General features: G+C 43.0%; 1 protein-coding gene across 10 annotated transcripts in view; it reads right to left on the bottom strand.

Moving 5' to 3' along the window:
- The window catches only part of FRMD1 (FERM domain containing 1), a 73,973-nt gene that overhangs the window by 29,184 nt on the left and 29,243 nt on the right, over positions 1–15,546 (bottom strand). For 8 of the 10 annotated variants that reach the window (XM_077347241.1, XM_077347231.1, XM_077347197.1 and 5 more), the window contains one exon: positions 5,421–5,616. The exons of 1 other annotated variant lie outside the window; for it this stretch is intronic. In XM_077347241.1, the coding sequence (XP_077203356.1) occupies positions 5,421–5,489 (69 nt within the window). In that variant the 5' untranslated portion in view covers positions 5,490–5,616. Of the gene's footprint in view, positions 1–5,420; positions 6,383–15,546 lie in introns of those variants that run through there. One more of the 10 variants, XM_077347190.1, reaches the window with a different exon arrangement.

Raw genomic sequence — 15,546 nt, 5'->3', positions numbered from 1 at the left:
TAGGATCTCAGCCCCATCTGTTTGGAATAGTGCTTACAAGATAACTGAGATTACAACTGTAAAGCATATTGTACATTAAAAAGGGTTACCAAAATTGTTGAGTATGCCCTATGTTGCCAGCAGTGATAATAAATTAGCACAGTTCTGAAGATTATACTATTTATGCAGGCTGCACAATAACCTCAGAATACATACTTTATTTTTCTTAATAATTCTGCATTAAGCATGAGTCTGTGTTTATGAGCATACATCTATAGCAAGGAATAAACGTTCCCACTTAACTTTCTCTTTTAACAGCTGCTAAAACTCTGCCTAAAATACAGCCTTTCGGGCATCAATCTTTAGTCAAGATGACAAAGAAACATTTTCAAGATCAGAAAGCAACATTCAGGAGAAGGACAACTTTCGACATGTTTTTGAAGATTATTTTGAAGACATCACATGCTTGGGAGGAAAGGAGTACAGAGCTGAATTAATGCAAAGGAATGAAAACCTACTTAAGATACGGACTATATAGAGCAAGAGATAGAATTTCAGTTAGTGAAATATAATATTTCCATGGACAGATACGTATCCCAGATGCCTTAGGCTGTTCCTGCATTGAGCAGGGGGCTGGACTAGATGGCCTGGATGGCCCCTTTCAACTATGATTCTATATGCTGCAATAAACATAGGAATGAGCAATCACTGCCCAAATCCCTCGCTTATCATGAGAAAGAGCTTCCCTTTACCTTCTTGAAGCCTAGTCAGTAACCTCCCTTGTGGAATGCCACAGAGATTAATTAGAATTTACACAGCATTCCAAAGACCAGAGTGATGCAAACCCAGTTGACTATCACTGAGATCAGAACTGAGAACAGAACTCTCAGGTCTTGTGAGCCTTCTGCAAGGCACTTAATATGTTTTGGCTTGTGGGGTTCTCTGTAGCACAAATTGATCCTCCAAGCTTTTATGAGGAAGTAAACCATGCACAAAGTATTTTAATCCTTCTGGAGAAATGTAATGCGTGCAGTGATCAGAAGGAAGTGTATGTGGGTGAGGGCACAGCAGATTCCTTAAGTCGAATATCTAAGATGACATTTCTGGGGATAAGAACTTATCAGAGGAGTTAGAATCACCTCTTCCTACTCAGAAAGAAGAGCCTAACATAACCACTTATGGAATTCTTTGAACATAACTGTAATGATGCAGGTCCATCTATTGAGGCAGTGGAAGATGCATGACTGGATCCCCAGTGTGTTTTTTCTTCATAAATAGCAGTCACAGGCATTCCTGGATTTGGATCAAGAGACCATGGGGCAGGAGGAAAGGAGGGTTTAACTCTTTCTCCCTGACCCGTGCCATATTCTTGACTTCAAACAGCTCTGCAGAACTGTTCCAGGCATATTGGATTCTGGCCAGCAGGAGATGGACAGCTCTTCAGCCTGCTGTGATCACTGGCTAAGTCCTAAAATCTCTTGCATCCATTCTGACTTGGACTCAACATTATGGGCAACAGGAGTGGGTAGCCCCAAGGTGCTGGAGTCATCTTGAGATGTAGGCCAAGGCGCCCCCAATATGAGAACGACACTCAGATCTACTTTGTGCTATCCAAAGATCCAGGGAGGCTGTGAAAACTGTGAACAGGTGCTTGGAAGCAGTTTTGGAATGGATGGCTTTGTTGTTGTTGTTATTAGTTGCAAAGTCGTGTCTGACCCATCGCGACCCCATGGACAATGATCCTCCAGGCCTTCCTGTCCTCTACCATTCCCCATAGTCCCTTTAAGCTCACACAGGTGCTTGGAAGCAGTTTTGGAATGGATGGCTAAAAAACTTAATCCTGGCAAAATGTAGCTTGGGTTGCTTCCTATTGGATAGGTGATCCAATCTCATGTTAGGTCTTCCTGATTTCCTAGTGCTATTGTCTTTTCTAGTAAGTCCTGTCTCCTCTTGACTTGATGAAAGTATAACTTCAGTTTTAGTCTATAAGGGGAAATTTATAATACAGAGAAAGTAGAGTCACAAAAACAGTAGTTAAGTTTGTGCAAATGGAAGAAACAGATCAAAGTGTTCTTCTACTATGCTTTTCAGAACAACTCTGGCTGAGCTCCATTGTTTCAGGTGCTTCTTTTGTAATGCCTCACCTGTTCACTAAACCATTCCCGTTATTTATATCTTTGGGTGAAGAGATTGTGCGATATCTGCAGTAAGAAAATTATCACATACATTCTGCAATGTGCTAGTCTGAATTAGGTTTGTGTGGCAATCAGAGGGAGCTTCAGGGGTTATATCATCAGTAACATGGGGGGAGGTTAAATCATCAGTAGCACCATGGCATCACTTACAGGAAACCCCAGTAGTGTTTTTTGGTAGCTCTAGGAATCACCTAAAACTCTATGGTACACCCAGAAGTTTTATCACAGCACAGATGACACTGACTTTTTCCCTTTCTCCCACTGTTGCTTGGAGTGGCAGCAGACAACATTTTTAAAACTTTTCACATGCTCAATAAGTAGTGTCCTTTTACCAAGTTTCTCACTTCTACTTTTTAAATCATAAATTTTATGTATGTATGTATGTATGTATGTATGTATGTATGTATGTATGTATGTATGTATGTATGTATGTGCCGTCCTCCCCGGAGGCTCAGGGCGGGTTACATGGAACATATGAACAATACATGAAACAATCTATAACTGTTTTTATTTACATTCTTGTAGTTCCTCCAAAGAAGTGCATGCAAAATGTGTTGGGGTAGTATCATTTAATAAAATATATATTTCACCACAACACCATTTCTCTTTTGTTTCTTGGCTCTGCCTTTGACACGTTTCAGTTTTTTCCTGTATTCAGAAGAGCCATGCAACTGCAGAATACAGAGGCATTTCAAAGATGCATGGGATCTTGTCATAGAGAGTAAAGTTTTCATAGTGATAATAAGATAATAAGCATCCCTGTGGCATTGTGTAAGAATCATGGTTAATTGCTATCCATGGTTAAATGTATCGTTTAAAGGAAAGAATTTCATGCCGGTGATTATAATATTCACATCACTTGATATTATGATTGTCATCATAATACACCAGCAACGAGAAGATAAGAGACTTGCTTAGTGTAATTGCTGTAGTGGTGATTTCCAGGTAACCAGTCTGGGGCTGGCCTTGGAAAGATGGCCCAGGAATTTCAGCTAATGCACAATGTTGACAGGCTCAAATTCCCATTTTTAGACATCATCTATAGTATCTGGACTGGTTTTGTTTCTAGGTCTCATATTAGGCACTGGTTTAGACCCTTGGGCCTGGATCACAATTTTCTCAATTAACTTCTCTTATATGACAATCACCACCTAGTCATGATCTACCAGTGAAGCACCACTAAAAGTCCTATTTTATACGAGCAAGTTAGACTGACCTCCCCAAGAAGCAGAGCCTTTTCTGTCCCTAATATAATTCCTTGCTGCCTTTCCCATGGTTGGTTAAAACTTCTTTTTCAACATGACTTCAACTGTTGAATTGTTCAAATGCTTTTATTCTGCTGTTCCATGATTAGTTTTATTCATATTTCAGGTGCTGGTTTTAATATTTGTTTGATGTTTTTAAAATTCTGAATCCTACTCTAAAAATAAATCAAAGGCAATCCAAAATCTTTTTAAGCAATAGAAGTAGTCCCTATTGTAAACTGCTGGATAATAAAGTGCAGCATACTGACATAAACTTAATGTTCTGGAACCCATTATATGATCATGTTTTCCATTCGATCACTGCATGAGCTATCACATAGTCATGTGGGTAAAGTTCAGGAATCCTGAATAGATTCTTTCACACTGGAAACACACACAGGGGAACAGAACACTTAATGACCACCACATGGGTTAGTTGTGTGAATCCACCCTAAGAATTTTTCACTTTCACTGTATTGATTTTCTTCCAGCTGGCCCACAGGGAATTTAATCTTGAACTCTGGTGCAGCATGTTTAGATGTTTGAATACCATGAGCCAAACAATGCCCAAGAGCTGGCCTTCCCTTTTTCCCCCCGCATGCTGAATCCATTTAAATTATCATGGTGCTTGGAATATGATGACGATATTAGTATTACTATTATCATTATCATTATTATTGCTATTGTATGCACCACAGGATATATTGCTCTTTATCCATTAAAAGGAAAGCAAACAAGAGAAAGACAGGAGGTTGCCCCAAGAACCTTATACTAAGATGGAAGAAAATTAGCAGAGAGAAGGAATAGAAGAGGCAATGGTAAAAAGAGAGAGACAGAAGCAAAAATAATGATAATCAGTATCATATTAGGATTCCCACTTTCAAGTCATGGCAAAAGTCATCAGGGTTAAGAATAAGAGTCACCTAAATGAAAAAACAAAACAAAACACAGAACGATTCCCTGACATATTCCCTTGGCTGTTTGTTTTCAAGCCTCTTTGAAGGGCCATGTTACTGGAAAACTAAGTGGGAGAACACAGAATGGCCCCTTTGATAGTGTACTTTGAACACGCACAGCTGTGTGATATTTCCCTTCTAGGGATTGCTTTTAAAGTGCTCTGTACCTTTATACAGCTGCCAATAACACTTTTAATAAATGTTGCTTCTTCTGTTGTTTATGTAATCATTTTGCAATGCATGTGTTATTGATGGCACAGATAGAAAGGAAACAGGCAGGTCCGTGCCTGAAAACAAGTTCCTGACCAATTCAAATTGTATATTTTAGAAATGTGAACAGGTACATGGTGCATAAAGCGGAGGATCAATTACCCATCAAACAAATCTGAAGAAAATACAGAAGAAAAAACAGAAATAGTTTTAAAAGCAGAGAAAGCCAGTGCTTTTAAAAACTTTTTTAAAACAGAAAGAATGACTACTTATAATGCACTATCCCCTGCGGACAGGAAAATACCTTAATTCTTTCATTGCAGTTCATACTACTGTGGATTTTTATTTTTATGGAGATAACTGTATGACATGTTACCAATTTATTCTGCCCCAAGGAATAAGAAAGTAATAAAACTATGGAAAACACAGCATCCAAAATCAACACCACTAAATCAACAAAGCTCAGTGATACAGTTAGAAATATGAGCTATTTGGTAAGGTCCAAAGTATAATGAATATTTTAGGGAATGAAATGCAAGTGTACTTTCAATTTCAAGTGTCATGACCCCTTAGAGCACTGAAAAAAGATTAAAGAAAACCCCCCAAAGCTTACTAATCAAATGTACTAAAACACATTCAATTCAAGAAAAGAGACACTAGTTGATTCAGAGGTAAGTGCCAACTATCCTGAATGGCTGTTAGCATCTTTGGGGCACTGAATGTCTATCAACAAGCCAGATTTAAGATGCTGAGCTTTACCATTTGCACTGGCGATCTGAATCCAGTCTCTGTAAAATCCCTGTTGCAATCTCAGAAGGCAACAGGGAAGCACTTACCCCGACAGCCACGCTGAGCTCCTCTCGGTTCGGCAGGAGGACACACATGGTCCTGAACTCCAGGGGCATCTTACTTTGCAGTAGTTGTTTGCTCAATGCAGAACCAGTTGTACACTTCTCATCCCCTCTCCCGGGCAGAATGATGCAGTAAGAAGCTTCTCAGACCTGAAGCTGAACTCTCTTCTATTCGGCAAACCTGACAAACATAAATCCTTAACGTCTGTTCACTGAAAACGGTGATATGAAGCACGGAACAGCAGGAAGCATGTTCATTAAAGGAAACGCTTCGGCTTCATTCCCACAATGACAATAATAGTGGTGTGTCTCAGAAAGCTGCATTCATAGTAACACCATCATAAGTCATTCTAGTATTAGTCAGCTTTTTTACTGATTACTGGCTGGTTACATTACACCGTAGGTGGGAATGCAAGGCTCAGGGAAGAACGCTTGAACCGAAGAGAAAGGCATCTGCAGCAGGCATTCCAGTCTTCCGAATCATTCTTTCGGTTCCCCCATGCTGAAAGTTGTTACCTTGGGTCCCCCCCCCCTCCACACACACAATTTATGCGGACACTTAGCCTTTAGGAGCACAGATTCATGTGAGTCACTTGAAAGAGAGTCAGAGAAAGCGGCTCAAAGAGCAACAACATACCAGGAAAAAAACCCTGGCTAAAACTAAAAAGTCACAAGACTCACAAATTCAATCCAAAATAGCACACTACCAGGGGCAGCATTCCAAAAGGTGAATCAGGGAGAAAGAAGCACGTTCCTCTGTGGGTTTAGTAGTAAACATATGTGAAGAGATGAATTCTGTTTTACTGTGACACCTGATGATTAAATTGGACCACGGTGGAAATGAGTCACACAACAGGTATGCGCTGGGCTGTATGTGTAGCAAAACAGCCATGGGATCAGTCTACCTCTGATTACCAGATGTCAGGAACAAGCAGTGGAAGACTGTCAATTTCATTCCCTGCCTATAGATTTCCTAGGGGCATCTGGCTGGCCACCACCAATAAGATGGCCTGGACTAGGGGTAGTCAAACTGTGGCCCTCCAGATGTCCATGGAGTACGATTCCCATAAGCCCCTGACAGCATTCGCTGTCATAAGCCCCTGACAGCATTCGTTTGACTACCCCTGGCCTGGACAGACTGTTGTGCTGGCCTAGCAGTGGATACAAACTTCCAATTCCTATGCACTAATCAGCACAGTTGACCCTGTGCAAGCTTTGCATAGGTGAAGAGGGAGGAAATATGCTAGGTCCAAAGATAAATGCAGTCTATGATGTTGGAGACAGATGCAGTTCAGTATAGAACCAAATATCACTCTTCCGAAAAAAGAAAAGAAAAAATAAGAGCATGAAATACCTAAAGCGTACTGGAAGAAAAGGTGGGAGCTAGAATAACCTGTATATTAAGAAAATGGCAGGGAAAGATTTTTAAAGAGCTTCTAGAGATACTTAATAGTACACTTTACAGAAGTAAAGCAGCCAGTAATCCAAATGCAAACCATGAGCAAATTTATGCCAATACAGTGAAACTATTGTGCAGCTTGATCAATTGTATTTTTTATTGGGAAACCTTCACTTCCTAAAATAATGACTCACAACAGCCAGTGTTTGGGCTCCAGAAATTTATGGGCTATCATCTCTGTGTCAATAATGCCGAGTTGCATATCTTTAGTTATGCAAATGGACTTCATTTACTTTATTCATAGCTTGCCTTTCTTTTGCTGTATTTCACCCTGGATGGCCCAGGCTAGCCTGATCCCGTCAGATCTCAGAAGTGAAGTAGGGTCAGCCCGGTTAGCATTTGGATTGGAGACCACTGAGGCACTATCTCCTGAAAAGGGTCCAGAGCAGGTAAGTCATCCAGGAAGAACTGGAGTTGGTCTGCAACCAGTATATTATCTTGTCCAGAAAGGACTAACTGGAGACTGAGTAATAGCAGCATCATTCTGTAACAATCCTTAATTTAGAGGAATGGGTGGATAACGGCTTCTGAGGTGCCCTGAGTCAGTGCTTGATTTGTGATGAAGGACTCATTAATGTGATCTGTGCGTGGATTTTAGCAAGCAGGACAGATAGGGGATGCTTTCACACATGCTAAATAATAAAATTTCAATCTACTTCAGTGGCCATTTGAAAGTGGATTTTGCCATTTTACATAGTAGAATCCAGTTGCAAAGTACATGAAAGAGGACTGAATGTGCATTGTTTGGTCTGTATGAAAGCACCCAAGTTTCCAGGTGTAAGTGGTAGCTTTCCTTGACCCCCAAGGCCCATCATAGCAAGCAGGATCAGGTTAAAATGATCCACAAATGGACAAGATTGGACATTTATTCGCTGAACTGTAACAACTAGTCTTTAAAATGGAATGTATTTGAAGGGCTTTATCAGTTTAAAAAAATCACAAAATTGTCGCAGCTCCTGTTGCTAAGAATTTAATGACTCAGATTTTAGGAGTCTGCAGTTGCTGAATTCCAGAACTGGTTGTGAACTAGCTGATAAAATGATAGCAGAGATATAACACTTCTTTGACATAATCTCTGTCATAGAGAGAAGGCTCTGGAGTCAAAGAAGGCTAAAGGATGGATTATCCATAGTGAAACATTCTGGACATTTATTGACATTCAACAAATATGGTAAGGCAAGTTCAAACCAATCTGCACTTACCACCTCTGCAAAATGAGTGAATTTAAGTGCACTTTTGGTACATTGTGCTGATACCCCTGAACCTGCTTAAATGGGACAAAAATAACCAATTTGTGGAAAAGGCAAGGAGCATAAGGCAAGAAGCCAATCAAATGCCAGCTGCTGATGTTTGCACAGCAATTTCTGGAGCAAATGTGGTCACCTGTCCATCACTCCACTGAAACCTTGACACATACCTATTTCTTTTACAGTGAAGACAAGCTCCTCACCTGTTCATCCCTTCCAGCTATGGCAGGAAGGGAGTGGCTACAACCCTTTCCCTTTAACTCCCCCAAGCAGCTGAAAGGGGCTGAGATTGTGCCCAAGAAGGCACAGCATGGCTCTCTGTCCTTGCCTGAAGGTGGAGTGGCTGCAGTATGAGAGGGGCCAGGGCAGAGAGCGCTCCATCATCCCTGGCCCCCAGAATGCCAGAAACAACCCAATGGCCTACTTCACTGGGCCAGGAACACAGCTGGGGCAGGCATTTGCCACCCCCTGCCCATCCCCCAATGCAGTCAAGTTCAAATGAGAGTACTTATCTCTCTGGACTCCAGCCACTACCACACATGATGAGCCTCAGCCAGCAAGGGTTTTTATGACCAGGGCCTCTCTCCTTCCCATCCTCTACTGGCCAATCATTGGTCATTTTGGGAGGGGCGTGGTGGTCATCATAATCATATATTGTCATATCATCATATAGATAGATAGATAGATAGATAGATAGATAGATAGATAGATAGATAGATAGATAGATAGATAGATAGATAGATAGATAGATAGATAGATATATCAAAATTAACTCCCACACAATTGGTGAAACCCTTCCGGGGCTACTAAGAAACTACTGAGAAATGCTGCTATAGAGGCTCCCTCACAAGGTTCATTTTGCGTTTCTTGTACTCTAATAAACAATCCAACACAAGTTACATGTCAAGGTGTTTCAAATTCTTTCTGAAGAAAATCCAGATTCTGTGACTATGAATTACAAGCAAATGCATGCACATTTATTGAATTGCTTATTGCAACCTCACTTTTGCTAGCAATGGAGGGCTCGACCCTTCAAACGTGGACTCCCCCTTCCCAGATACCTTCCCCCAACCCTTGTAAAGGTCTCACAAAGTATAGTCTACGGACAGATCAAATGTATATTCATGGCCTTAAGACTATACATACTTCCTTTATAAAACAAAAGCTGAAATTTCCACAGTGCTGTATTTTAACTTGCATTTTAAATTTTAGAATTACAGAATAAGCCCTTTTCATATGTTACAATCACACAAAGCACAACATACATGCATACTGCCCAGGATGCTCCCAGTAATGCAATTGCCATTTTGGTCACATGTTGCCCTATTCACATGTATCAGGAGAAACACAGGTATGAACGTCCACTGGTGGGCTTCTGGTACACGTGACTATAGTGTATGAAAAGGACTACAGTTCTGCAAGTGGTCAATTGCAGTTTCCACACTCCAAATCAGGTATGCTAAATAGCCATCTAGTAACACAAGAAGTAACACAAGAAGTAACACAATCTAGTAACACAAGAATACCCCCTTCAAGGATCGCTGCCTTGTTGTGGCAAGGGGGCTTGCGTAGCTCAGTGAAGCTATGAGCTATGCCGTGCAGGGCCACCCAAGACGGACAGGTCATAGCTGAGAGCTCTGACAAAAGGTGATCCACTGGAGAAGGCAATGGCAAACCACTCCAGTATCTATGCCATGAAAACTCTATGGACAGTTCCAATAGGCATAACGATATGACGCCGGAAGATGAGCCCCTCAGGTCGGAAGGTGTCCAATATGCTACTGGGGATGAGCAGACGGCTAGTACGAGTAGCGCCAGAATGAATGAAGCGGCTGGGCCAAAGCCGAAAGGACGCTCAGTTGTGGAAGTAACTGGTGGCGAAAAGACAGTCCGATGCTGTAAAGATTTTTATTCCATAGGAACCTGGAACGTCAGATCCATGAATCAAGGCAAGCTGGACGTGGTTAAACAAGAAATGAGAAGACTGAACATCGACATTTTAGGAATCAGTGAACTAAAATGGACAGGAATGGGTGAATTTAATTCAGATGACCATCAGGTATACTACTGTGGACAAGAATCTCGCAGAAGAAATGGAGTAGCCTTCATAATCAATAAGAGAGTAGGAAAAGCAGTCTTGGGATACAATCCCCAAAATGACAGAATGATCTCAGTTCGAATCTCAGTTCGAATCCAAGGCAAACCATTCAACATCACAGTGATCCAGGTCTATGCCCCAACCACTGCTGCTGAAGAGGATGAAGTTGATCAGTTCTATGAAGCCCTACAACACCTTCTAGAAGCAACGCCCAAAAATGATGTGCTTATCATCATGGGGGATTGGAATGCTAAAGTAGGAAGCCAAAAGATAACCGGGATAACAGGCAAGTTTGGCCTTGGAGTACAAAATGAAGCAGGGCACAGGCTAGTAGAATACAATGGTCATAGCAAACACTCTTTTCCAACAACCCAAGAGACGACTCTACACATGGACATCACCAGACGGTCAACACAGAAATCAGATTGACTATGTACTCTGCAGCCAAAGATGGAAAAGTTCTATACAGGCAATAAAAACAAGACCAGGAGCTGATTGTGGTTCAGATCATGAGCTTCTTGTTGCAAAATTTAGGCTTAAATTGAAGAAAGTAGGGAAAAGCACTAGGCCACTCAGGTACGAACTAAATCATATCCCCGACGAATATACAGTAGAGGTGACAAATAGATTTAAGGAATTAGATCTGATAGACAGAGTGCCTGAAGAACTATGGACGGAGGTTCGCGACATTGTACAAGAGGTAGCAACTAAAACCATCCCAAAGAAAAAGAAATGCAAGAAATCAAAATGGCTGTCTGAGGAAGCTTTACAAATAGCTAAGGAGAGAAGGGAAGTGAAAGGCAAGGGAGAAAGAGAAAGATACACCCAATTGAATGCAGAATTCCAGAGAAAAGCTAGAAGAGATAAGAATGCCTTCTTAAATGAACAGTGCAAACAAATAGAAGAAAACAATAGAATGGGGAGGACCAGAGATCTTTTCAAGAAAATTGGAGATATGAAGAGAACATTTCATGCAAAGATGGGTATGATAAGGGACCAAAATGGTAGGGACCTCACAGAAGCAGAAGAGATTAAGCAAAGGTGGCAAAATTATACAGAAGAACTATACAAGAGCGAGCTTAACATCCCTGATGACCACAGTGGGGTAGTTACTGACCTGGAGCCAGACATCCTGGAATGTGAAGTCAAATGGGCCTTAGGAAGTCTGAGCAACAATAAAGCTAGTGGTGGTGACAGCATTCCAGTTGAACTATTCAAAATCTTAAAGGCCGATGCAGTAAAAGTGCTACACTCAATATGCCAGCAAATTTGGAAAACTCAGCAATGGCCACAGGATTGGAAAAGGTCAGTTTACATTCCAATCCCAAAGAAGGGCAATGCCAAAGAATGTTCAAACTACCGCACCATTGCACTCATTTCTCATGCTAGCAAAGTTATGCTCAAAATCCTACAAGCTAGGCTCCAGCAATATGTGGACCGAGAACTTCCAGAAGTACAGGCAGGATTTCGAAGAGGTAGAGGAACTAGAGATCAAATTGCCAACATACGCTGGATCATGGAAAAAGCTAGGGAGTTCCAGAAGAACATCTACTTCTGCTTCATTGACTATGCTAAAGCCTTTGATTGTGTGGAGCACAACAAATTGTGGCAAGTTCTTAAAGAGATGGGAATACCAGAGCATCTTATTTGTCTCTTGAGAAATTTATATGCAGGTCAAGAAGCAACAGTGAGAACTGAACATGGAATCACGGATTGGTTCAAAATTGAGAAAGGAGTTCGGCAAGGCTGTATACTGTCGCCTTGCCTATTTAACTTGTATGCGGAGCACATCATGAGAAAGGCGGGATTAGAGGAGTCACAAATTGGGATCAAGATTGCAGGGAGAAATATCAACAACCTCAGATATGCAGATGATACCACTCTAATGGCAGAAAGTGAAGAGGAACTAAAGAGCCTGTTGATGCGGGTGAAGGAGGAGAGTGCAAAAGTTGGCTTGAAACTCAACATCAAGAAAATAAAGATCATGGCAGCCGGCCCTCTCAATTCCTGGCAAATAGATGGGGAAGAAATGGAGATAGTGACAGATTTTATTTTCCTCGGCTCCAAGATCACTGCAGATGGGGACTGCAGCAAAGAAATTAAAAGACGCTTGCTCCTAGGGAGGAAAGCTATGGCAAATCTAGACAGCATCCTAAAAAGCAGAGACATCACCCTACCAACAAAAGTGCATTTAGTCAAAGCTATGGTATTCCCAGTTGCAATGTATGGCTGCGAAAGTTGGACCATAAGGAAGGCCGAGCGTCAAAGAATTGAGGCTTTTGAACTCTGGTGCTGGAGAAGACTCTTGCGAGTCCCTTGGACTGCAAGGCGAACAAACCGGTCAGTCCTAGAGGAGATCAGCCCTGACTGCTCTTTAGAAGGCCAGATCCTGAAGATGAAACTCAAATACTTTGGCCACCTCATGAGAAGGAAGGACTCCCTGGAGAAGAGCCTAATGCTGGGAGTGATCGAGGGCAAAAGAAGAAGGGGACGACAGAGAATGAGGTGGATGGATGGAGTCACTGAAGCAGTAGGTGCAAACTTAAAAGGACTCCAGGGAATGGTAGAGGACAGGAAGGCCTGGAGGATCATTGTCCATGGGGTCGCGATGGGTCGGACACGACTTCGCACATAACAACAACAACAACACAAGAAGAAGAGTTGTTTTTTATACCATGCTTTTCACTACCAAAAGGAATCTCAAAGCGGCTTACAACCACCTTCCCTTCCCCTCCCCACAGCTGACACTCTATGAGGGAGGTGGAGCTCAGAGAGCTCTGACAGGACTCCTCTGTGAGAACAGATCTATCAGGACTGTGACTAGCCCAAGGTCACCCAGCTGGCTGCATGTGGAGGAGAGGGGAATCAAATCTAGCTCATCAGATTAGAAACTGCCACTCTTAATCCTGGATAGCCCAGGCTAGCCTGATCTTGTCACATCTCAGAAGCTAAGCAGGGTCAGCCTTGGCTAGTATTTGAATGGGGGACCACTAAGTTATACCAGGGCCATGACATGGGGGCAGGCAATAATAAACAACCTCTGAATATTTTTGCCTTGAAAACTCTATGGGGTAGCACTACGTCAGGTGTAACTTGACAGCCATGGGCGGGGGGGGGGACAAAACAGGAAGTTCTGACTCCCCAAAAGTGCTTCATTTCAGCTTGCAGAGTCTGCTCTGTTCTGTGGATGCCACACTGACCACTATGGACACGCAGAGGGTTAAGAGCACTTCACATTAGGACTACATGAACTGGAAATAACCTTTCTTCCCCAACTATCTGGGATTATCTGGACAATTCTAAAATGGCTACAAGTCTAAGACAAATCAACCATTTGAAATAATTTGGTTACTATGACTTAGTATCATAATATTATGGGAGTCCAATTCATAATGGCCGAAAAACAATAGCCTCAGGATAAACAAAGCAGAACCATATGCAGCTGAGAAAAGAATTCATTAAGGTTCCTAACCTCCTTACACAGATGCAATCTAAAGTAAAGACATATTTCCAGAAATGTCAAGTTATGAAAATGTTTTGATGTTGGATTTCCATGATGCTCACTAATAACAGCAGATAATTTTAATTAGGTATAACACAGCAACTGAAAAGAGAGGGGCAGGGCCATGGGCACAGCAGGTAGGAGAGGGTGGTGTCCACCCTGTCTGCCGACACCTGGGACCAAACTGCGTTCACTTTGAGTCAGTCAGCCAGACCTGGAGGGAGAGGCCAAGAGCCACGCTCAGAGCAGGATAGGTGCAGTGGAGCTGAGCATGCAACCCTTGCTTCCCACTGCAGCTGGGCCCCGGAGGCATCTTCTCCACCTGCTACTTTGGCGCAGTGGATGAGATGCTGGATCATGGCAGACAGGCAGGCAGGGCAGGTTCAGCTTTGCAGAAAGTCCACATATTCCTGGCCAGGCTGGCTGCTTGCAAAGGCTGTGATTGGACCTGACTTTCTGGCACCTCCAGCTGGGCCTCTTCAGAGACACAGTGTCAAAACCCTGATTGATGTTTTGCCATATGTCCTATTTGAGGTTTTATGCTGTAACATTTACTGTATCTGCCATGCAAACTGTTTAGTGTCACTTGCTTGGTATGTAGGCTCCCTTTAGAGTTATATCTTTGATCCTGTAGCCAACTCCATCCTGTTGGATCTTAAGTGTGAAAAAAAACATACTTGTTGCCTCATTGCCATGTGAATAATCTCAGAGGTATTGGAGCCAGGGTTAATCAACTTAGGCCTTTTGCACTCAAACCATCTAGCACTGGGAGGGGCTGAGGGCTTTGGGTTGACAAGGGCTTGCTTGTGTAGAATCCCCAGTCTTAGCAAGGACCCCATGATGACCTATTTGTTTTGTTTTCCATAAAGTGTTTCTTTTCCTAAATGAAGCCCAGTTATGGGGAATGATCAGAGATTCTCACACACAATGTGGATGGAACATTTACTTCTGCCAGAGCTCCCAGCCATGGGTCCCTTGCCCAGGGTAGAGGCTACCAAGTTCCTCTGTTTAGGAACCCTTGAGAGAGTGGTACATGCACAAGCTGGCCGAGAAATGCCTCAGCCTTTGCTTCATCCTCCCTCCTGCTGTGCTCCAGTGAGCGGGTGCACTAGGTCTGTGGCATGCTTTTTTCTAATGACAAGGTGCTGCCCGCCTTATGGAAGCATGCTCTCTGGGGCAGATCCAAGCACAGTGCAGGAGAAGGCAGTTCTGGGTTGCAGTTCCATGTTACAGGTCAGGAGAGTAGACAGAGGCAGCATGGTGGTGGAAGGCAGACTGCTCTGGACAGTTATGGCATAGGTGCACGCTTAGCTGGCCAGCCTCCCCCTGTGGGGGTCTGATGAGGTCAGGTACAATGGGTATGGTGAGAATGTGGGTGGCCATTTAGGAGAGCAAGCCAGTGGCAGCATACTCCTGATCTAGGAGATGGAAAGTCTGAGGTGCTTCTCAGATGCAAGGTGCACACACTTCCCCACAAGGGCATGTTTTTCTTTCATAAGTCAACCCAAGTGGAGGTCCCTTATATCAGTGGCTCCCAACCTTTTTCAGGCTGGGGACCGGTCCATGGGAGTGGGGGGAGAGGGAGGCCCGGGCACCTGCACGGCGGTGAGCGGAAACACACCTGACAGAGCTGCCGTGTCTGCGCATTTACACCTCCCCCCCCCCCCCGCAGCATGGCACTTGCAATACCAGAGCGTTCGGCTGACGAAGCGGATGATTCACTCAAGCTTAGGCCCACGAGCCTAGGCTTGAGCAAATCGGCTGATCGCTCCTGGCGCAGAGAGCGCCACCCTGCAAGAGGGGGA

This window comes from Paroedura picta, chromosome 1, assembly GCF_049243985.1.
Source record: "Paroedura picta isolate Pp20150507F chromosome 1, Ppicta_v3.0, whole genome shotgun sequence".
NCBI lineage: Eukaryota > Metazoa > Chordata > Lepidosauria > Squamata > Gekkonidae > Paroedura > Paroedura picta.
Note: the sequence above shows the minus strand (reverse complement) of the source record. Positions and strands in the feature narration are given on the sequence as shown.